Source organism: Phacochoerus africanus, chromosome 13 (genome assembly GCF_016906955.1).
Source record: "Phacochoerus africanus isolate WHEZ1 chromosome 13, ROS_Pafr_v1, whole genome shotgun sequence".
NCBI lineage: Eukaryota > Metazoa > Chordata > Mammalia > Artiodactyla > Suidae > Phacochoerus > Phacochoerus africanus.
This window is the reverse complement of record NC_062556.1, coordinates 25,665,415-25,689,948: the sequence shown is the minus strand read 5'-3', so window position 1 is coordinate 25,689,948 and position 24,534 is coordinate 25,665,415. Positions and strand designations below refer to the sequence as shown.

Here is a 24,534-nt window from a genome sequence, read left to right as displayed (position 1 = left end):
CAGAGCTTTGACCTATGCCACAGCTCCTGCAATGCCGTATCTTTAACCCACTGGGCCTGACCAGGAATCGAACCCTTGTTTCTGCATGTAATAGTAATATCTATCCCATTGTGCCACAGAGGGAACTCAGCAACTGTGTCAATTTTCTCATATATTTTTTTGCTTTTTAGGGCTGTATGCATGGCATATAGAGGTTTCCAGGCTAGGGGTCGAATCAGAGCTGTAGCCGCCCACCTAAACCACAACTACAGCAACACCAAACCGAGCTGCATCTGCAACCTACACCAAAGCTCATGGCAACACCGGATCCTTAACCCACTGAGCAAGGCCAGGGATCAAACCTGCGCCTTCATGGATGCTAGTCAGATTCATTTCCACTGAGCCATGACAGGAACTCCTCAACTTTTATGGTGTTAAATTTCATATTATTTTACTTTGTGTTTTTTCTGTAAATATCTTTGATCTGGAATTTATATTGGTATAAAAATATGGGAAAGACCAAAGAGTAGGGAATAGCTTCACATTTTTCCCAATAATTCACCAGTTAGTCCAACATTATTTATTAAATGATCCCTGTTTTCCTTTAATAAGAAACACTGGAAAGTGGCAGTTGGATCTCTTTCTCTACTGCTGTGTTTCTGCCATGTGTTTGTCTACTCCTGGATCAGTTTTATACTACTGGGGTTTTTTGGGGGGCAGGGGGGTCTTTTTTTTGACCATGTTGAATTCCCAGGATGCCATCTGAGCTGCAGTTTCAACCTATGCTGCAACTGCAGACAACACCTGCTCCTATAACCCACTGTGGCAGGCTGGGGAACAAACCTGCGTCCTAGGGCTCCAGAGATGCTGCCAATCCCCTTATACCACAGTGGGAACTTCCGTGCTACTGCTTTTTTTTATTTTGCTTTTTGCTTTTTAGGGCTGCACTGGCAGCATGTGGAAGTTTCCAGTCTATGGGTAGAACTGGAGCTAAAGCTACCAGCCTACACCACAGTCACAGCGATGTGGATTCCGAGCCATGTCTTGGACCTACACCACAGCTCACGGCAACGTTGGATCCTTCACCCACTGAGCGAGGCCAGGAATCGAACCTGCAGCCTCATGGATGCTAGTCGGATTTGTTTCCACTACTCCACAATGGGGACTCCTGCTCCTGGTTTTTTAATCATAATTTGAGAATGTTTTAATAATTCACCTGGATATTCTTGTAGTCTTGCCTGTTTAGTTTTCCAGATAGGCTTTCCAGTCCCCAAAAGAATCATATAAAGCTTCGGATTGGAGGAACATTATTAGTGTTTTACACCAGACAGAAAGTTTATGTCAGCTACTTCACGCTACCCTCATCTCTCTCTAGAAATTTCAGAGCCAAGTGTATCACCAGTCACCAGCACTACCCCACCCACGTCTGCATCAAATCAGCAGAAAGAGAAGAAGAAAAAGAAAAAAGACCCTTCCAAGGGCAGATGGGTAGAAGGCATAACTTCCGAGGGTTACCACTACTACTATGATCTTATCACAGGAGGTAAGTCATTTGGACATAAAGCTAGTAGAAAAAGATAACTGACAGCTTATTTTGTGAAGACTTCTAGTTCATACTGGGGCATTTAAACATTAAATGAAAGACTATAACTTTACATTTTTGCCACAATGGTAAAAACAAATTATGTTTGCTTTAAAAAGGCACCCTTTTATATCCAATCTCCTGGGATAAACCAAAATGGAAAATAATGGAAGAAAAAGAATGTATGCCTGAGTCACTAGGGGCGGAATCAGAGCTGAGGCTGCTGGCCTCTGCCACAGCCATAGTAATACCAGATCCAGGCCTCGACTGCAACCTACACCACAGCGCACGGCAACGCCAGATCCTTAACCCACCGAGCGAGGCCAGGGATTGAACCTGCGTCCTCATGGATGCTAGTCACATTTGTTTCTGCCGAGCCATGACAGGAACTCCATCTTTTAGGAGTATGAGATCACAAGGAGAAAGAACAAGAAGTCGAAAGTGTGGGTGGTACATCCGTTAAAGGAAAGGGTAGAGACAAAGTTAAGAATGCTCAGGAAGGTAGGAAGTGAGATCAGAGTTAACCATGTAGAAAGCCTTGGGCTTCTAGTATAATTTTTTTTTTTTTTTGTCTTTTTGCCTTTTCTAGGGCTGCCCCCGTGGCATATGGAGGTTCCCAGGTCGAACTGGAGCTGTAGCTGCCAGCCTACACCAGAGCCACAGCAACGCAGGATCCGAGCCGTGTCTGCAACCTACACCACAGCTCACAGCAACGCCAGATCCCTAACCCACTGAGCAAGGCCAGGGATTGAACCCGCAACCTCATGGTTCCTAGTCGGATTCGTTAACCATTGCACCACAACAGGAGCTCCCTAGTATTGTACTTATTAAGATCTTTAGAATCACGGTCAGTTCTGGACTACAGAGAGGTAGTCATAATCTCTCCGAGCTTGCCCCGAGCCTGAAGTGCATGTTACAGTTAAAACTAAAGTGATTTGAGGTCTTTCTCAAATGCACGTGTAAGTTATTGCATTTGTTTCTCCCGTCTGTTCCCTGTCATTTGCTTCCTCTGTTCCCCATCCTATTGTATACTCTTACTCTCAGCAATACCTGTTTTAATTTCTGCATACTTCATCTTCTTCTTTTGCGTCATTATTCCATCTGTCACTTTCCCTTGCCCCAAGATAACAAAAGGCCAGCTCATGCCTGCAAAAGTTATCAAGCCTGGGAGTTCCCATCGTGGCGCAGTGGTTAACGAATCCGACTAGGAACCATGAGGTTGCAGGTTCGATCCCTGGCCTCGCTCAGCGGGTTAAGGATCCGGTGTTGCCGTGAGCTGTGGTGTAGGTCACAGACGCTGCTCGGATCCCGAGTTGCCTCGGCCATGGTGTAGGCTGTGGTGTAGACCTGTGGCTACAGCTCCAGTTAGACCCCTAGCCTGGGAACCTCCATATGCCACGGGAAGCAGCCCTAGAAAAAGCAAAAAGACAAAAAAAAAAGTTATCAAGCCTGAATTCATGAAGTCTTTAAGAGAAGCCCTCCCTGGCTCTATAATTTTTGTGGATGTACCAGTCACCTCTTATCCTTCGTTCTGTCCTTCCTTTTTGGTTACATTCACCTCTATTCACCTGGATCCTTCTGCACACTACTACTGGGATGTATGTTGTTTCTTTTTCTTTTTTAGTTATCTTTTAGACTATGAAGATGAAGCGTTATGTGCATGTTGAATATCTTGTAAATATTTGCCAGATTAAAATTGGGGGGAAAGTTTTGTTGGTTCTTTTAAGCAAAACTATTTTACAAATGCAATATATTTTGCTTTAAGCATCTCAGTGGGAGAAACCTGAAGGATTTCAAGGAAACTTAAAAAAGGTAATTAAAGCACAGTAATAGTATCTTTTCTTTATTCTTGAAGTGACTGGCTTCTCAGATTTTACTTTAAAATGAGCCCCCCTAGGCCCCCTTCCCTCTTTGTTCCTTTCTTCCTATAATCCTTTTGTCAGAAGGCTGTGTAGAGGTAAAAAGTGGTGTCTACCCCCAAACTCCAGGCAGGGCAAATACTATTCCTCGATGAGTCATCAGTTGCCATTCGGTCAGTTCCTGACCGGCTACCAAAAAATCATTCCTGGCTTTTCAGGAGTGAGACAGCCCCTCCCTGAAAGGTGGCTCATGATTATCTTAAACCAAGCTTCCTGGCTGTGATCAGTACCACCCCTAGTTCCCAAGTGTCAGGAGGAAGGGAGAGGTTGGCTGGCTCTGCCTCAGATATCTTATTTATTATGCTTTATTTATTTATTTAATTTTTTTTTTAGGGCCACACTCACAACATATGGAGGTTCCTAGGCTAGGGGTCTAATTGGAGCTACAACTGCGGCCTACACCACAGCCACAGCCACGCGGGTTCTGAGCCATGTCTGTGACCTACATCACAGCTCACAGCAACGCTGGATCCTTAACCCACTGCGTGAGACCAGGAATCGAACCTGCAACCTCATTGTTCCTAGTCAGATTTGTTTCCGTTGCACCACGATGGGAACTCCTTTTTTTTTTTTGGCTCTTTATTATATAGCCACATCTTTATCTTCAGCTTATACTGATTTCTTCCCTCCCATTAGACGGCAGTGAAGGCTGTTTGGGTAGAAGGTTTAAGTGAAGATGGCTATACCTATTATTATAACACAGAAACAGGAGGTAAGTGTTACCTTTGATATTCTTTTAGACTGTCAAAAATTGTAAGCTGTCTAAATCTGAAACCGCTTATCAGCCTGCTGATGAATTGTCCGACCTTGAGAATTTTAGTATAGTGATAGAAAGATTTCTATAGCAAGTATGTATTACTTTTTTATAATTTAAAAATATTAATACAGTAGAAAAGCCAAGAGATTTCTACATATGCTGAGCTGTGCACTGTTTTTCTCTGCTGATACTGTATTCACAATTTTTTTTTTTTTTTTTCGGCCACACACCATGGCATTCAGAAGTTCCCAGGGCACGGATTGAGTCTGTGCTGCAGTTGCAACCTGTACCACAGCTGCAGCAATGCCAGATGCTTAACCCACTGAGCCACCAGGGAACTTCCCAAATTTCTTTACTTTGAAGATCATTTTTATTCTACCATTATTGGTTTTTATCATGATGATTTCAGAAATATAATCATTACCATGGATGGTACCTTAGCGATCACTTCATTCAACTTGCCTTTTCCTTTTTTAAAAAGCAAAAGTGGGAGTGCCCTGGTAGCTCAGCAGGTTAAGGAGCCGGTGTTGTCACTGCTGTGGCCCTGGTGGCTGCTGTGGTGTAAGTCTGATCCCTGGCCTGGGAACTTCCACATGCCGTGGGCATTGCCCTAAAAAAGCAAAACTGAAGCTGTTTTAGCAGTGGCTGAGACTGTCTGATTTTCACTCTTACTAATTTAAGAATGTTTCAGTTATATAAATATTTAGAAAACATGCACAGCAATTTTACCAATTACTCTCTGTTTTTCAACGTAAGATTTTGTCTAATTTCATAAAACTAATCTTTCCAATAGTACGTGGTTTCTTCTGCAGTTAAATTTACCAGAATAGCTATAATATTGGTGTATCTTGAAGATTTTTTAAAAATTTAATTCCTGGAGTTCCCGTCGTGGCTCAGTGTTGACGAATCCAACTAGGAACCATGATGTTGCGGATTCAATCCCTGCCCTTTCTCAGTGGGTTAAGGATCCAGCGTTGCCGTGAGCTGTGGTGTAGGTCGCAGACGCAGCTCGGATCCCACGTTGCTGTGGTTCTGGCGTGGGCTGGCAGCTACAGCTCTGATTGGACCCCTAGCCTGGGAACCTCCATATGCCGCAGGAGCGGCCCAAGAAATGGCAAAAAAAAGACAAAAAAGTAAATAAATAAATAAATAAATTTAATTCCTACTTTCCAAAGACTTCTACATAGCATTAAATCATTTAGGAAGAAAAGGCCCTTTTGAACTTCAGGTATATATATACCCAGCCTGCCTAATAATGACAGGGGTTCTACCTCAGTAAACTGGATGTGCTCACTCCTTCTAGAGATAACATGACCTATAACATAGCTCTAGAGTTTGATCTGCATGAGCTCAGTGCACAGCTTTTTCCCTTATCAGCTCTGGACCCTGTGGGCAACGTCACTGGGTCTACAGTTGCTCTTCAGTAAAATAGAGGTGATCGTGTGCCCTGTGGGGTCATGATGGTCACGGGTCCATAAAGTTCCCCAAACAGTACCTGGTGCATATTAGATGCCTAACAGATTACTGCTTGAAAGTTCTTCTGTTACTCGTGTCAAATAGAGACAGGGGAAAGTCATGTTTTTCCTTTGTGCTGGAAAGTACCCTGTAATTCACAAGGGAGTGTATCTGTTTATTTACCCTCAACAGTTGCAGCCGATGTGTGAACCAGTGTGATTACTGATAGAACCTCTTTCACTCTATTAATATGGAAGTTCCCAGGCTAGGGGTCGAATCGGAGCCACAGCCGCCAGCCTGCGCCACAGCCACAGCAACACGGGATTTGAGTCAAGTCTACGGCCGACACCAGAGCTCACGGCAAGGCCGCATCCTTAACCCACCGAGCGAGGCCAGGGATCAAACCTGCGTCCCCATGGATAACAGTCGGGTTCATTACCCCTGAGCCACGATGGGAACTCCCCCTTTCACTCTTAAACTTTTCCCAGTTGAAGAATAAACTTTAGAATCCCTTTCCCTTTGATTAAACTAAAAATAGAGAGTAGCTGCGAGATAATTAGAACTGTTATCATTTTACAAAAAGCCAGATACACCACTGGGTGGCAGTAGTGTTCAATTGAGATTTTTTGTTGTTGTTGTTCCTTACAAAATGACAACTCACATTCATTTAGATCTTTGCCGTATTATTTCACTTTGTGACGATCCCAGGAAAACTTCGTGATAAGTAAGTTTCAGGAAATCTCATGTGTGCCCATTGTTTCCTGAAATTGATGTCAGTTAAATTGTGAGTCCTCTAACTATCACCCATTTCTTGTTCTACTGGGGCTACTGTTTAAACATCTAGTGAGTCCAGATTGTTTGAAATTAATTTCTTTTTTGTGTGTGTTTTTAATAATATATATTTTAATTACTCAGTGAATTTTATTACGTTTATAGTTGTACAGCAGTCATCACAACCAAATCGTATATGAAATTAATTTCTGAAAGATAATAGGGAAACTTTGGGGAATTCTTACAGGTTATCCTGTTGATGAAGTAATGCTGTGAAACAGGTGCAGTGTTGTCCCTTAATAATATATTGTCAGGAATCGTTATATTGGGAATTACTTCTAAATAGGCTTTGTAACTAAATAACGTGACTGTTAAAATGTGTTGAATAGAATCCAGATGGGAAAAACCTGATGATTTCATTCCACACTCTGGCGATCTGCTTTCTAGTAAAGGCAGTGAAAAATCACGTGGCACCGAAGAAACGTCCAAATCGTCAGATTCGCATAGTGACTCTGATGGGGAACGAGAAGCCGGAAAAGGAGAGGTCTCCACAGAAAGGGAAAAGATAAGAATAAAGTTTAAGGTAGGTTCCTGATGTCCTCTTTACAACAGTGAATTAACTTATAAAAAGATCTGCAGACTTTCTTCAGTTTTCTGGTAGGAGATAGAAATAAAACTGAAACACACGTTTTGGATAAATGGTTGTATCACTTATGGACATCTATTTGGTAGCAAGACAGTACATTCATTTTTAGACCTTCTAAGTTTGAGATGTCTCTGTAACATTCAGAGAGCTGCCCGAACATGCAAGTATGAATGACTGGGCTAGAAATGCTCGTTTGAGCATCTTCAACATACTGGTAGTAATTTAAGTCTCAGAATGGACGAAGTAACCCAGGGAAATGACCTTGGGGAACATTCAGCATTAAAGTGCAAGAGAGGGAGTTCCGGGAGTTCCCGACGTGGTTAACGAATCCGACTAGGAATCATGAGGTTGCGGGTTCGATCCCTGCCCTCGCTCAGTGGGTTAAGGATCCGGCGTTGCCGTGAGCTGTGGTGTAGGTTGCAGACGCGGCTCAGATCCTGCGTTGCTGTGGCTCTGGCATAGGCCGGCGGCTATAACTCCGATTAGACCCCTAGCCTGGGAACCTCCATATGCCCCGCAAGCAGCCCAAGAAATGACAAAAAAAGACAAAAAAAGGGGGGGGGAGTTCCCGTCATGGCTCAGTGATTAACGAATCCGACTAGGAACACGAGGTTGCGGGTTCGATCCCTGGCCTTGCTCAGTGGTTTAAGGATCCAGAGTTGCTGTGGCTCTGGTGTAGGCTGGCGGCTACAGCTCCGATTCGACCCCTAGCCTGGGAACCTCCATGTGCTGCAGGAGCAGCCCTAGAAAAGGCAAAAAAGACAAAAAATAAAAATTTTAAAAAGTATTCAGAGAAAGAGAATTCAGTATCCCAGAAGTCAAAGGGATAGAGAGCATCAAGGGTTAATTAGGTCTGGGAAAAGGAAAATGTCCATTGAATTTTGTAGTAAGGAAGTCTTTGATGGCCTTGTAGCAGTTAGGTGTGTCAGGTGGGAAAGTGCAGCTGAAGGGGAATGAAAAGTGGTTCACAGTGTATATAGATGTGGTTTGGATATGAAATAAAAAGTAAAGATGACAGGATGGTGGCTACATACTGATTTTTTTTTTCAGTCTTTTGTCTTTTTAGAGCCACACCCGTGGCATATGGAGGTTCCCAGGCTAGGAGTTGAATCGGAGCTGTAGCCACTGGCCGACACCAGAGCCACAGCAACATGGGATCCAAGCCGTGTCTGCAACCTACACCACAGCTCACGGCAACACCGGATCGTCAACCCACTGAGCAAGGGCAGGGACCAAACCCGCAACATCATGGTTCCTAGTCGGATTCGTCAACCACTGCGCCACGACGGGAGCTCCCATACTGATTTTTAACCATAAACGATGTGTGGTGGTGATGTGTTTCCATCAAAAAAGGTAGAAAGAGAATGCCAGCAAGGGTCAGTGGATAGGTTGGTCTTGATCAAAGAAGAAGCTCATTTTCTTTTTTTTTTTTTTTTAATTTATTTTTGGTCTTTTTGCTATTTCTTGGTCTTGGGCCGCTCCCGCGGCATATGGAGATTCCCAGGCTAGGGGTCCAATCGGAGCTGTAGCCACCGGCCTACACCAGAGCCACAGCAACGCGGGATCCGAGCCGCGTCTGCAACCTACACCACAGCTCATGGCAACGCCGGATCGTTAACCCACTGAGCAAGGGCAGGGATCGAACCCGCAACCTCATGGTTCCTAGTCGGATTCGTCAACCACTGCGCCACGACGGGAACTCCTCATTTTCTATAAGAGGTATGGCTATGAATGAGTTGGTATCAGGAAAAAAATGGAAAGAGCCATGCCTTTTAGCCTCTGTTTACTCACGTATAAAGAAGTCAGCGTTGTTCGCTGAGAGTGAGCAGCTTCAGGGAGCTTGACAACATTAGCGGATTAAAATCATCACTGAGCCAGGGTGGAAGAGGAAATGAACCAAGTAAGAAAATTGTCAGATGGTGCCAAGTGCCCAGCCGTGGTGGGAAAGTCAAACAGGCGTTTTATTAGTATTAATAGTATTTCTGGAGTTCCCGTCGTGACTCAGCGGATAACGAATCTGATTAACATCCATGAGGATGCAGGTTCGATCCCTGGCCTTGCTCAGTGGGTTAAGGATCCAGCCTTGCCGTGAGCTGTGGTGCAGATCGCAGATGCAGCTCAGATCCTATGTTGCTGTGGCTGTGGTGTAGGCCGGCAGCTATAGCTCCGATTTGACCCCTAGTCAGGGAACCTCTATATGCTGCGGGTGAGGCTCTAAAAAAAAAAAAAAATAGTGTTAATAGTATTGCTAGTTCTCCTGCTTTTGTGACCTTTCCAGGAGCACTGAGGAGCCTGGGTGCCAAAGCAGACAAGATACATTGATCCATGGTTGAGTACTGGCTTGAGAGGTGAAGGAATATCCAGGATGCTAGAGAGAGCGTATCCAGGCCTCACCTAGGATCTTGTCATTGCCTGCAACTTCTCTACCTACTCCATAAATTTTGGTGGAACTTAGGGTGAGGATTGTATCCCGTTGGTAGAAAACCAGCAACAAAGCTCTTTTTGTTTTTGGTTTTGTTTTTTTTTTTGGTCTTTTTAGGGCCGCATCTGCTGCCTATGGAGGAGGTTCCCAGCCTAGAGGTCGAATGGGAGCTGTAGCTGCTGGCCTATACCATAGCTACAGCTGCATGGGATCCAAACCATGTCGGCGACCTACACCACAGCTCACAGCAATGCCAGGCCCTTAACCCACTGAGCAAGGCCAGGGATCAAACCTGCATCCTCATAGACGCTAGTCAGATTCATTTCCACTGAGCCACGATGGGAACTCCTCGACAAAGCTCTTCTGTAATAGAAATCTCATCATGTATGGAGTGGTTTTTTTGTGTTTTTTTTTTTTCCCCTTTGGCCATGCCCAGGGCATGTGGTGGTTCCCAGGCCAGGGATCGAACCCAAACCACTGCAGTGATAAAGCCAGGATCCCCAACCCGCTTGCCACAAGGAAACTTCTCATAATGCATATAGTTAAATTTAGGTAATCCAGCATCCAGCCTGGGACAGGTATGATTAATTGCAGGCAAACAAACTATTACAAAATACAGATAAACAAAAACAAACTATAATTCTGCCACCTCCCAGAGAAATCAGAATAATACCTTGGTGTTATTGGTCTATAATAGTTTGTTGGGGTTTTTTTTTTAAGTTTTAATTATTTTTTTAAAATGGCTGCACCTGTGGCATGTGGACGTTCCCAGGCCAGGGATTGAATCCGAGCTTCAGCTGTGACCTACACTGGAGCCTTTAACCCACTGTGCCAGGCCAGGAATCGAACCCGCACTTCTGCCATGACCTGAGTGGCTGCACTCAGGTTCATAACCCACTGCACCACAGCGGGAACTCCTATAATAGTTTTCTAGTCACACGTGTACATTGCTTGTAACAAAACCTGGAGTCATACTCTAATAAGGTTTCATTATCAATTTTCAGTTTAACTTGTCACAAAGACATTACATTAATTCTTCTGCTACAGAAATAATGGATGGATAGTATTCCGTGGTGTGAATATACAGTTATTAATTCGGCCCTGTGTAGCTGAATATTTATCTTGAATAATGACTGAGGGGACCAGGAGAAAAAATAATTGGAGATACATTGCTTAGCAGTGTTAAAGCCTCTGCTGAAACTGGATATCATAAATTCTGAAGTCTCATCAGTCTGTATGGCCATGTGATTTTTTTTTTTTTTTCCCCATAGCATTTGACAGATCAATGGTTGGCTCGATTTGTGTTGGAGATTTTTAGGTCCTATGCAATAGATAGGCATAGGGACAGAGATGTTTAAGGGTGCTTGCAAAAGCGTGTTTATCAAGTGATTCTCTGTGGGCTGGGGCCCAGTAATGAAGAATGTAAAGTCTGGTTGAGACCCAGCAAACTCAGGATAATGGTTAAAGTAGCACAGACGGTAACAAGGTTGGACAGGAGGTGTAGCAGCCGTAAGGGAGCCAGAAACCCAAAAGAATAACACTGGTCAGAGCGTGGGCTTTGGGGGTTTAAGATTTCACAAGCGGGCATGTTTGAGTGATGACCTAAATTCAAATGAAAAGGAACCATAGGCATCAGGAGTTAATATCTGAATACTACCTATGCACCAGGTGCTACATAGAAGGAAGATGCAGCATTAGGTGGCTGAACTATAGTGAAGGCCAAAGTCGTTGGTTTTGTGGCTCATCACACGGAGGCTCGGGCATTCTTAATCTCAAGGATGACAAGAGTTCGAATAGAGAGAACATGGTGCCAGAGTTGCCAGAGTCATCACATAATATAGAGTAGTGGAGTTCCCGTCGTGGCACAGTGGTTAACGAATCCAACTGGGAACCAGGAGGTTGTGGGTTCGATCCCTGGCCTTATTCAGTGGGTTGAGGATCCGGCATTGCTGTGGCTCTGGCGTAGGCCAGTAGCTACAGATCCGATTCGACCCCCAGCCTGGGAATCTTCATATGCCGCGGGAGCGGCCCAAGAAATGACAAAAAGACAAAAAATAAAAAAATAAAAAAGAGAGAGTAGGGGCCAGAGGTCCATGGATCAATGTGAGGAGTTGGGAGAGAGCTGTGTGGAAGGTGGTACGAGCCTCTGGGGAGGAGGCATTTATTGCATGAGGATCAACATATAAAGCATGACTTCAGTAAAAATGTTTTTGGTTTTTTGTGGGGTTTTTTGGTTTTTAGGGCTGCGCCTGCAGCATATGGAGGTTCTCAGGCTAGGGGTCAAATCGGAACTCCAGCTGCCAGCCTACACCACAGCCACAGCAACTCAGGATCCAAGCAGCATCTGCGACCTCCACCACAGCTCACGGCAGCACCAGTTCTCCAACCCACTGAGCAAAGCCAGGGATCAAACCTGCATCCTCATGGATACTAGTCGGATTTGTTTCCTCTGTGCCACAACCAGAACTCCCCCAAATGTTTTATTTTTGAGATGTTCTGGCTTGGAAGCCGTCAGGATGCCATGGCACGCTGATGCCATGTCCTACTTCCTGTAATATCACAGCATAGGGCATGTGTTAGCATCCATTCAGGGAGTTGCAGACAAAACATTGTCCCAGGACTGCCACCCGACCAAGGTTGCACACTTTGCAAAGACGCTAAAATCTAGCTCGCAGTCCACACCCTAAACCAGGTCAAGGGGCTTTGTGGTCCCAGATGTAGGGGTGCTGTAAAAGCACCAGCCTGTCCAGGGGCTCCTGTGGGAGCTGCTTCTACCTCAAGAGGGTGTCTCTTTCTAATTTCATGTAGTTACTAGTTGTATAGGTTAGTTAGTTAGTACTGTGTAGTTACCAGTGAGGTTCTGGCAATGTCCTCAACGTGAAGATGGATTTCATTAACACTAACAGGTTAATGGAGGGTTTTTTTGTTTGTTTGTTTTTTGTCTTTTTGCTATTTCTTGGGTCACTCCCGAGGCATATGGAGGTTCCCAGGCTAGGGGTCAAATCGGAGCTGTAGCCACCGGCCTACGCCAGAGCCACAGCCACGTGGGATCCGAGCCGCATCTGCAACCTACACCACAGCTCACGGCAACACCGGATCCTTAACCCACTGAGCAAGGCCAGGCAGGGATCGAACCCGCAACCTCATGGTTCCTAGTCGGATTCGTTAACCACTGCGCCACGACGGGAACTCCTAATGGAGTTTTTAAAAGAGAACAGATGTAGAAGGGTCTGGTGACATGGCATTAAATTCGAAAGGGGCACAGTATAAAGGGAGGTGTCAGTAAGAATATGGATATGTCAGTAAGGAGAGCAGTAGAGAGGAAAGGATAAAAAAGACCAGTTATGTCTCTAATGGTAGACTATTAATAGGGTCGTGTATTATTTTAAAAAGCACCCTTGGCCACGGTGTATTAGCATTTTAGACTTAATGAAAAACCTCATCAGGCTTCAGAGTTGTTTTATGTATGTTTGTTGTGTTAGGTGCAAATTTGAACTATTCAGTGAGTTAATGGATTATTATTTGTAAATCAGTAACAGGACTATGTTAAAGAAATTTTTTGTTCCGGCAGTTTTGCTTGAAGTCTGTTATTTCTTGACTTTGACATTCCAGGAAAAAAATAAAAATAGTGATAAAGGAACTGAACCAGAAACACAGAAAGGAAAAAAGACCCAAGGGCAGAATTCATCAGGTCCAAGTGAAGGAAAACCCAAGGCTCACAAAAAACCAAACCCTTATGGAGAGTGGCAAGAAATTAAGCAAGAAGTAGAGTCCCAGTAAGTACCTGCAACTTAATCCCACTGTTACTACAGTTATTTTATGCTCTAATACTTCCATAAATTGCAGTACCTAATTTCAGGAGTATGGTGCTCAATTAAAGTGTAGCTCATTTCTTTTATGTCTATAATGGTCTTATTTTTTCTAATTAAATGATTTGATTTGATTTTTGTCTTTTTAGGGCTGTACCAGGGCATATGGAACTTGCCAGGCAAGGGGTCAAATTGGAGCTGCAGCTGCAGGTCTACGCCACAGCCGCGACAACACGGGGTCGGGTCGGAAGCCGCATCTGTGACCTACACTGCAGCTTGTGGCAATGCCAGATCCTTAACCCACTGAGAGAGGCCAGGGATGGAACTCGAATCCTCATGGATACCAGTCAGGTTCTTAACCCACCGAGCCACAACAGGAACTCCTTTTAAATATTTTTAATTGTAAGGTAATGTTTATTTTTAAAAAGAAGCTAAATTTTTCTTTTTTGCTTTTTAGGGCCGAACCTCTGGCATATGGAGGTTCCCAGGCTAGGGGTCTAATCAGAGCTACAACCGCCAGCCTACGCCACAGCCACAGCCACGCCAGATCCAAGCCGAATCTGTGACCTACACCACAGCTCACGGCAACGCCAGATCCCTAACCCACTAAGCAAGGCCAGGGATCGAACCCGAAACCTCATGGTTCCTCATGGATTCGTTTCTGCTGCGCCACAATGGGAACTCCTGTTTTAATTCCTGCCACAAGATGACATTTGTATTGACCACACATGCCCACACTAACTGGCACCGTATACACAGGAGCATTCCCGCACTTACCATCATTGTCCTCTCGGAGAAACAAATATCTGCATATTCAATAAGTGCTTCATATGATCTCTCTAAAGACGAGAAAAAAGTTCTTGTTTGTTACCGTATTGAAAATGGCTTATGACATTTCACCTAAGGTTTTAAGTATTTATTCAAAAAACAACAGTTTTGGAGTTCCCTTTGTGCCTCTCGGTGGGTGAAGATCTCGACATGGTGTCGTGAGGATGCAGGTTCCATACCTGGCCTTGCTCACTGGGTTAAGGATCTCTCATTGTCACAAGTTGTGTTGTATGTCCCATATGTGGCTGGATCCCGCATCGCTGGGGCTGAGGCACAGGCTGGCAGCTGCAGCTCTGATTCAGTCCCCAGCCTGGGAACTTGTGTATGCCGCAGGTGTGGTGCCAAAAGCAAAAAAGAGAGCCGTTTTGTCAACTAAACAAGATCCTGGTAGACGTGTTACTTGGTTTACATTGTTCATATGAGTTACTGTCTTTGGATCATTTACACAATGAAAGGAAAATCACTCGCAGCGCCACAGTTTGGTGTTTTTTAAATGCTAAAAAAACTTCAGGCAGGGGAAAAATGTACCTATGTGAGTTAAGCAGTTTTTCTCTGAAATGTGAATGCTTTGAAATGGTAGCACAACTGCCCTGTGGATACTTTCAGAGTGAAGTTATTCATCGCTAAAACTGTACTTTAAAAAGTCGTATTTTTTCACCAGGTAGAATAATCCAAGTTTTGGGCCGCTTTATATACTGTTCTAATAAGAATTGATTCCCTAGGATATCATACCATAGTATAACTTTGAACTGCTATTGGAATGTTATTGTTACATGTTCAGGTTGTATTTATGTTACTTAATGAAATATTAGGAAATGTGTATTTAATGCTATGTGGTGGTGCCGGGGCTCCATAAGTATATTGACGTTGCAGGAATCATAGACTACATTAATTACTTCAGCTCCGAAATCGTTTCTTTTTTTTTTTTTTTTTTTTTTGCTTTTTAAGGCTACACCCGCGGCATATGGAGGTTCCCAGGCTAGGGGTTGAATCAGAGCTGTAGCTGCTGGCCTATTCCACAGCCACAGCAACTCGGGATCCATGCCACGTCTGCGACCTACACCAGAGCTCACGGCAACGCCAGATCCTTAACCCACTGAGCAAGGCCAGGGACCGAACCCGCAACCTCGTGGTTCCTGGTCGGATTCATTAACCACTGCACCACGACAGGAACTCCCCGAAATCTTTCTTAAGTAACAATAGAAACATGGTCCTCCTTTATTTATCAGCATCTCCTATACTTCAAAGCTGAGATTTCTTAAAATTTCAGTATTTTCGTTTTCCATGTGATAAATACATTATAAAGCCATTCTTATTAAGTTTTGACGTAGTCAACCAGTTTAATATGTGATGGATCATGTCTGACCTCCTAAGTAGATTTACTGGGGAGGTTGAAACTTTTTTTTTTCCATATTTTTATCAGTGTTTTGTATTTACCCTTCTGTGAATTGCCTGTTGATAGTCTCTGCAAATTTTTCTATTGAGGTATTAATCTTTCCTTTCAGAAGCTCCTTATGTAGTACAGAAGCTAGCCATTTATCAGTAGTAGTTATTACGGATTTTCCACATTTGTAGTTTGACTTTTATTTGTGCTTATAATAGTTTTTGATGTGTAGAATTTTGTAATATTTAAATCTTCTGATCTCTTTTTTTCTTTGTGATCTATTTTATTGATATTACCCTTTTTCATCTAAAAGTCATATATATATATATATATATACTTTTATTTCCTTCTGGTTTATGTGGTATTTTTAATGTAGTTATTTAATCCATCTTTAGTAATTTTTATACATTGTAAAAGATGAGATTCTAAAACAATTTTTTATCTTACCCAGCAAAACAATTTTGCCAGTACCCTTCCCTGATTTTTAAAAATTTTTATTGAAGTTGATTTACAATGTTCTGTCAACTTCTGCTGTACAGCAAAGTGACCCAGTCATACATACACACACACACACACACACACACACATTTTTTCTCACATTATCCTCCATCATGTTCTTTCACAGGTGATTGGATATAATTCCCTGTGCTATACAGCAGGATCTCATTGCTCATTCTTCCCTATTTTTAAGTGACACCTTTTTTTTTTTATCTTGGGTTTAATTTTCAGATTTACCAAGTGTGTTTCTAGCTACCTATTCTCTTCTATTAGTCCATCTATCTTAAAGGTTTAATTATTGCGATTTAACTATGTCCTTTTATGCGGCACATGGAAGTTCCCAAGCTAGGGATCGAACCTGAGCCACTGCAGTGACAATGCCAGATCCTTAACCTGCTACGCCACAAGGGCACTGCCCATGACTTTTTTCTGTTGATTCTACTTCCTATTTATTTCGTGTCCTATTTATTTTAGTTACATTTTCAAACCCAGTGTTATAATAAGGAAAGTTGCTATTTCTGTTTTGTTGCTGATTTCAGTGGAAATATCTTTAAAATGTATATTGAGGATTGCAAGTTCCAGTCATGGCTCAGCAGGAACAAACCCAACTAGTATCCATGAGGATACGGGCTTGATCCCTGGCCTCGCTCAGTGGGTTAAGGATCCAGTGTTGCCATGAGCTGTGGTGTAGGATGCAGACATGGTTCAGATCATGAGTGCCCGTGGCTGTGGCATAAACCAGCAGCAGCAGCTCTGATTTAACCACTAGTCTGGAAACTTCCATATGCCTCAGGTGCGGCTCTAAAAAATAATAATAATAATTATGTTGAGGATTGGATTGATTATTGGCTTAAGATACATAATCTCTGTTATGTTAAAGAGGTATGCTTTATCCTAGATTGTTCAAGGATTATTATCAGACATAGATTTATAGATTTTGGTGAATTTCAATAATTGTAGCTCTCCTATGAAAAACTGATTGGGAAATGATCTGTAGTTTTATTTTTGTTGGATTTATGATATCTTTATGAGATGTTTATATATGATTTATGCTAAACAATGGATTAGGTGGCTTTCCATTTCTTTAATGCTGTAGAATAGTTCATAGTTTCCGGGGGATTAAAAAGCTTAAAAAAAAAAAAAAAAAAAAAAACGCTAGTAAAATCTTCTGGTCCTAGAGTTCTAGGGGGAGGTAATTTTTGATAGCTTTTCAGTCTCTTGGTTACCATCTATCTGTATGCCATTAGGCAAGTTGCCAAATCTCCCTGAGCCTCAGTTTCCTCATCTGTAAAATGAAATAGTAATAGTTCTTACCCAATTTCTACTTTATTGTGGGAAATAAAATAGAAAAAACAAATTAACACCTTTAGCACCATCTTGGCACTCGGTACCTAGAACACCTAAACACTCACTGACTGTTACGTGCTGCAGCTGATGGGGGGCCAGGGGGAGTAGCTTCCCCTAGTTAGCTCTAGTAGTTCATATATTCTTCCCCTAGTCTCATATTTCATTAAGGGCTTAAAGTTGAAAACATTTGGTAATAAACTTCCTATACTTTAAAATTTTTCAGGTATTTTTTAAAATCCTTCTAAGTTTTATACTTTCTTGCAATGGTATTTGCTAACGAATTTTCCCATCTGTATTAAGATTCTATAATTGATATACACTGTGTAAGTTTAAAGTGTGCAGTGTATTGATTTGCTAGACTTACGTTGCACAGTGATTACCACCATAGTGTTAGCTAACACTTCCCTTATGTCACACTTAATAACCATGGTTTTTATTCGGTTGGCTCGTTGGGCTTTTTGTGACGAGGACTGGTAGGCTTGGAGTTCCCGTCGTGGCTCAGTGGTTCACGATGGTTCACGAATCCAACTAGGAACCATGAGGTTGCAGGTTCGATCCCTGACCTTGCTCAGTGGGTCGAGGATCCGGCGTTGCCATGAGCTGTGTTGTGGGTTACAGATGCAACTCGGATCTGGCATTGCTGTGGCCCTGGCATCAACCGGCGGTGACAGCTCCGATTCGACCCCTAGCCTAGGAATCTCCATATGCTGTGGGAGCGGCCCTAGAAAAGACAAAAAGACAAGCAAACAAACAAAAAAAAGATCTAGAAGGCTCTTAGCGACTTTAAGGTGTATAATACAGTGTTACCGTAATCACCGTGCCACAGATGAGATCCCCCAAACTGTTCATCATAGTTATAACTGGACGTTTGTACCTGAATCTCCTCTTTTTCCCCCGCCCCTCAGAACCTGATAACCACCTCTGTACTCGATTTCTGTTGAGTTGGGGTTTCTTAGGTTTCACATCCAAGTGGTACCCTGCAGTATTTGCCCTTCTCCATCTTAACTTACTTCACTTAGCGCCGTGCGCCCCAGGTCCTTCCATGTGGTCACAGATGGCAGATCTCCTTCCCATCTCATGGCTAAATAACATTCCACCATGTGTACCTACCGCATCTTCTTTATCCATTCATCTGTTCCTTATCTTGGCTGTTGTGAATACTGCTGTCGTGAATGCCAAGATACAGGTATCTCTTCAAGATTCTGGGTGTATGTCCTTTGGGCTTACATGCAGAGGTGGGAATCTTGGATTCTATGGTAGTCCTGTTTTTAACATTTCAAAAAACCCCCATACTGTTATCCGTAGTGGCTGTACCAGTTCACATTCCTACCAGCAGTGTTAAAGGTATCTGTTTGCTCCACATCCTTACCAACACTTGTTACATCTTGTGTGTCTTAAATTATTATTAAAGGATAGTTGATATACAATGTTATGCCAATTGCCAATTTCTGCTGTACAGCAGAGTGACCCAGTCATATATATATTCTCTTTCTTATATTATCTTCCATCATGGTCTAGCCTCAGAGATTGGATAGAGTTCCCTGTGCTATACAGCAGGACCTCATTGCTTATCCAGTCTCAATGGAATAGTTTTTGTATCTACTAACCCCAAACTCCCCATCCATCCCACTCCCTTCCCGCTCCCCCTTGGCAATCACAAGTCTGTTCTCTATGTCTGTGGGTCTGTTAGATAGGTTCATTTGTGCCATGTTTGAAATTCTACATGTAAGTGATAGCATATAGCACTTGTCTTTCTCTTTCTGGCTGACTCCATTTCGTTCGGTAATCGCTAGTTGCATCCATATTGCTGCAAATGGCATCATTTCGTTCCTTTTTGTGGCTGAGTTCATGCCATTTTATATATATGTCACATCCTCTTTATCCGTTCATCTGTCGATGGTCACCTAGCTGCTTCCATGTCTTGGCCGTTGTAAACAGTGCTGCACTGAACATAGAGGTGCGTGTATCTTTTTGAATTATAGTTTTGATGTGTGCCTGGACAAAACTATAATGCAAAAAGATACATACACCTCTTGTCTTTTTAATACTAGCCATCCTAGGAAATACGAGATGATTTTGCAGTTTTGATTCACTTTTCCCTGTTACTTCGTGATGTCAAGTACCGTTTCATGTACCTATTGGCTATTTGTGTGTCATCTTTAGAAAATGTCTGTTCTGGGAGTTCCCATTGTGGTTCAGTGGGTTAAGAACCCAGAGCAGTCTCCATGACGATGTGGGTTCAATCCCTGGCCTCAGTAAGTGTGTTAAGGATCCAGTGTTGCCACAAGCTGTGATGTAAGTCCCAGATGAGGCTCAGACCCAGTGTTGCCGTGGCTGTGGTGTAGGCCTCAGGTGCAGCTCTAATTCGATCCCTAGCCTGGGAACCTACATATGCCACAGTGCTAACTTTTCTTTAAGGGAAAGAAACCTCTTTTGTTTGATTCCCGTCCACTGCTGCTTGTGCACTGCTTTCAGGCCTTCTCATCACACCCTGGTCCCTTTCATTGGTCTCAGTGCTCTCAGACAGGTTTTGTTTTTTTGGTTTTTTTTTTTCATTTTAATGTTTACTTTTTGTTTTTTTAGGGCTGTACCCCAGGCATATGGAAGTTCCCAAGCTAGGAGTCCAATTGGAGCTGCAACTGCTGGCCTACGGCACAGATAGCAAGGCCAGATCTGAGCCACATCTGCAATGTATACCACAGCTCACAGCAACACTGGATCTGTAACCCAGTGAGCAGGGCCAAGGATCAAACCCGCATCCTCATGGATACTAGTTGGGTTCGTTACCACTGCGTCACAATGGGACAGGTTTTAGAGAAATATATTCTCTGTATGACATCGTCTTTAGATCTGCAATTCCTTTTCATGGTCCACTGAATAAATCCTAATTTCTCTAATTCTCAAAAAAAAAAAAAAAAAAAAAGATGGAGTTCCCCTTGTGGCTCAGTGGTAACGAACCTGACTAGTATACTTGGGTTTGATGGATCCCTGGCACTGCTCAGTGGGCAAAGGATCTGGCATTGCTGTGAGCCTGGGTGTAGGTCACAGACACTGCTCAGATCCTGAGTTTTCTGTGGCTGTGGCATAGGCCAGCAGCTGCAGCTCCAATTCGACCCCTAGCCTGGAAACTTGTATATGCTGTGGGTGTGGCCCTTAAAGAAAAAGAAAAGAAAAAAGTGTTTATTCAATTTCTCTGATCATTTTTTAATGGGATTATTTGGGGATTCTTTTGGAATTGGGTTATATGGGTTCTTTATGTATTTTGGATATTAATCCTTTATTGGATATATGATGAGCAAATGTATTATTCCATTCCACCTTTTCTCTCTCTTTTTTTTTTTTTAGGGCCACACTCGCAGCTTGTGGAAGTTCCCAGGCTAGGAGTCAAGTTGGAGCTACAGCTGCCGGCCTACACCACAGCCACAGTAACACCAGATCCTTAACCCACTGAGCGAGGCCAGGGATCGAACCCACATCCTCATGGTTCCCAGTCAGGTTCCTTAAGCACTGAGCCACGAAGGAAACTCCCCATTCCACCTTTTCTTTTGTTGATTATTTCTTTTGCTTCTGAGAGCTTTTTAGTTGACTTAGTCCCACTTTTTGATTTTTGCTGTCACATCCCCAAAACCATTGTCAAGCCCATTGTCAGAGCTTTTGCCTTATCTTTTCTTCTGACAGTTGTACAGTTTCATGTCTTATGCTTAAGTCTTTAATAAATTTTGAGTCAGTGTTCGTGAGTGATGTAAGATGGGGTACAGTTTCATTCTCCTGCATGTGGTCACCTGCCTTTTCCAACACCAATTATTGAAGAGACTATGTATCCCCTATTGAATATTCTTGGCTCCTTTGTCAAATAGTAATTGACCCTACACGTGAGAGTTTATTTCTGGGCTATCAATCCTTTTCCATCGGTCTTTGTTTCTGGTTTTGTTTTTGTTTTTGTTTTAGGTTTGCATCTGCAACATATGGAAGTTGCCAGGCTTGGGGTCAAATCGGAGCTGCAGCTGCCAGCCTATGCCACAGCCACAGCAATGCCAAATCTGAGCCATGTCTGCAGCCTACACCACAGCTCACGGCAATGCCGGATCCTTAATCCACTGAGCGAGGCCAGGGGTCAAACCCACATCCTCATGGATACTAGTCGGGTTCTTAACCTGTTGAGCCACAACTCCCTATGTTTCTGTTTTTATGGGACTATCACATTGTTTTGTTTAGTTTTGCAGTCTAGTTTGAAATCAGGAACTGTGACGCTTCTGGCTGTGATCCTTCTCAGGATTGCTTTGACTGTTTGGGGATCTTTTGTGATTCCATACAAATCATAGTATTGTTTTTTTCTATTTCTCTGAAAAGTACCCTGGCATTTTTATTGGGATTTCTTTAAATCTGCAGATGCCTTTGAGTAGTAGGGACAGTACAACAGTACTAATTCATCTGATCTGTAAACACAGGATATCTTTCCAGCGGTTTGTATTTTCAATTTCCTTCCATGTCTTAAAGCCTTCAGTTTATACCCCTGTTACCTCCTCAGTTAAATTTATCACTTAGTATTTTATTGTGTATGATGCAGTCTGAATGAGACTATTAATTCTTTTTTAGATGTTTCATTAGTGTATGCAAACGCAACAGATTTCTGTTTCTTTGATCTTGTGTCCTTCAACTTTACTGAATTCATTGATTAGTTCTGACAGTTGGCAGGTGGGTGTCTCTAGGGTTTTCTATGTATGAGATCATCTTATCCTCAGAGAGAGAGAAATCCTTTTCACTTTGGATGCCTTTTTTTTTTTTTTTCTTGCCTGATTGCTCCAACTAGGACTTCCAATACTATGTCAAATAGGAGTGGTGAGAGTGGGCACCCTTGTCTTGTTCCTGATCTTGGAGAAAAAGCATTTAGACTTTCACCGCTGAGTATGATATTAGCTGGAGGTTTGGCATGTGATGTTGAGATATGTTCCTTCTATTCACAATTTGTTGAGCATTTTTCTCAGGAAAGGATGTTCTGTTTTCTCAAGTGCGTTTCTATTGAGACAAGATTTTTATCTTTCATTCTATTAATGTGCCATATCGCAGTTGATTTGCAAGTGGTGAACCATCCTTACATCTCAGGGATAAATCTCACTTGATCATGGCATATGGTCCTTTTAATGTCCTGTTGAATTCAGTTTGCTAATACTTTGTTGAGAATTTTTACATCTGTATTTTTCAGGGATGTTGGTCTATAATTTTCTTTCCTTGTGGTGTCCTTGTCTGGCTTGGATATCAGAGTAATACTGACCTCTTAATGAGTTTAGAAGTGTTCCCTTTTCAGTTTTTTTGGAAGAGTTTGAGGAGGATTCACAACTCCTTTAAATCTTTTATAGAATTCACCAGTGAAACCATCTGGTCCTGGCCTTTTTTTGTGTTGGGAGATTTTTGATGACTGCTGGTTCAATATCCTTGTTACTGATCTGTTCAGATTTTCTTTTTATCATGATTCCTTTTTGGTAGGTTCTATGTTTCTAGGAATCTATCCATTTCTTCTAGGTTATGCAATTCGTAGGTATGTAATTGTTCATAGCAGTCTTTTATGATCTTTCCTATTGCTGTGGTATCAGTTGAAGGTCGTTTACTTTCATTTCTGATTTTTTGTCTTTCTTTTTTTCTTAGTCTAGGTAAAAGTTTGTCGAATTAGTTTTTCGTTTCAATAAACCGGCTTTTATATTTCTTAATCGTGCCTATTCTTCTGGTCTCTATTTCATTTTTTTCTACTCTGATCTTTATTTCTCTCCTACTACCCTGGTCTTAGTTTGTTCTTTTTTTAGTTCCTTGAGGTGTAAAGTCAGGTTGTTTATTTGAGAGTTCTTTTTTTTTTTTTTTTTTTTTTTGATCTTTTCAGAGCCACCCCCTCAGTATATGGAGGTTACTAGGCCAGGGGTCCAATCGGAGCTGTAGCCACTGGTCTACACCACAGCCACGGCAGCGCAAGACCAGAGTCACAGCAACATGAGACCCAAGCCACATCCGTGACCTACACCACAGCTCACAGCTACACCAGATCCTTAACCCACTGAGCAAGGCCAGGGATTGAACCCGCTTCCTCGTGGATGCTAGTTGGGTTTGTTAACTGCTGAGCCGTGACGGGAACTCCGAGATGTCTTTTTTTTAATGTAGGTGTTTATCGCTATAAACTTTCCTCTCTATTTTTTGTCTTTTTTTTTTTTTTTAGGGCCACACCTGAAGCATCCATGGAGGTTCCGAGGCTAGGGGTCAAATTGGAGCTGTAGCTGCCAGCCGCAGCCACAGTAACACAGGGTCTGAGCCACCTCTGCGACCTACACCACAGCTCACAGCAATGCTGGTTCCTTAACCCAGTGAGTAAGGTCAGGGATCGGACTTGCGTCCTCACGGATCCTCGTCAGCTTCATTTCCCCTGAGCCATGATGGGAACTCGTAACCTTTACTCTTAAAACCTCTTTTGCGGCATCCTGGTGGTTTCGGTACATGTATTCCCACTTTCCTTTTGTTTGAAGATATTTTTTGAGTTCCCTTTTATTTCTTTTTTGACTTCATACCTGTTCATGAGTGTGTTAACTTCTGTATATTTGTGAATTTTCCATCTTTCCTCCTGTTATTGATATATGTTTTTTTTACCATTTTGGTCATAAAAAATACCTGGTATGATTTCAGCCTTCTTATATTTGCCAAGATTTGTTTTGTGGCCTAAAATAGGATCCTGGAGAATGTTTTGTGTACTTGAGAAGAATGTGTATCTTTTCTCTTGATGGTGCTCCAGAAGTTCCATAGGCTTTCTTCCTTCTTTACACTATTTTTTCTCCTCTGATTGCATATTTCAAATGATCTGTCTTCAGACTCACTGATTATTCTGCTTGGCTTAGTCTCCTGTTATAGCTCTCTATGGAGGGAGTTCCCTTTGTGGCTCAGCAGTTAATGAACCCGACTAAGATCCATGAGGATGCGGATTCAATCCCTGGCCTCACGCAGTGGATTAAGTATCTGGCATTGCCATGAGCTGTGGTGTAGGTCACAGACGCCACTCGGATCCTGTGTCGCTGTGGCTGTGCCATAGGTTGGCAACTGCAGCTCCAATTCAGCCCCTACCCTGGGAATGTCCTTATGCTGCGGGTGTGGCCATAAAAAGAA

General features: G+C 42.7%; 1 protein-coding gene across 3 annotated transcripts in view; it reads left to right on the top strand.

The window, feature by feature from the left end:
• WBP4 (WW domain binding protein 4) overlaps positions 1-24,534 on the top strand; it is a 34,891-nt gene that overhangs the window by 6,890 nt on the left and 3,467 nt on the right. For all 3 annotated transcript variants that reach the window (XM_047756118.1, XM_047756117.1, XM_047756119.1), the window contains exons 5-9: positions 1,355-1,522; positions 3,327-3,373; positions 4,117-4,192; positions 6,853-7,046; positions 13,144-13,307. In XM_047756118.1, the coding sequence (XP_047612074.1) occupies positions 1,355-1,522; positions 3,327-3,373; positions 4,117-4,192; positions 6,853-7,046; positions 13,144-13,307 (649 nt within the window). The remainder of the gene's footprint in view (positions 1-1,354; positions 1,523-3,326; positions 3,374-4,116; positions 4,193-6,852; positions 7,047-13,143; positions 13,308-24,534) is intronic.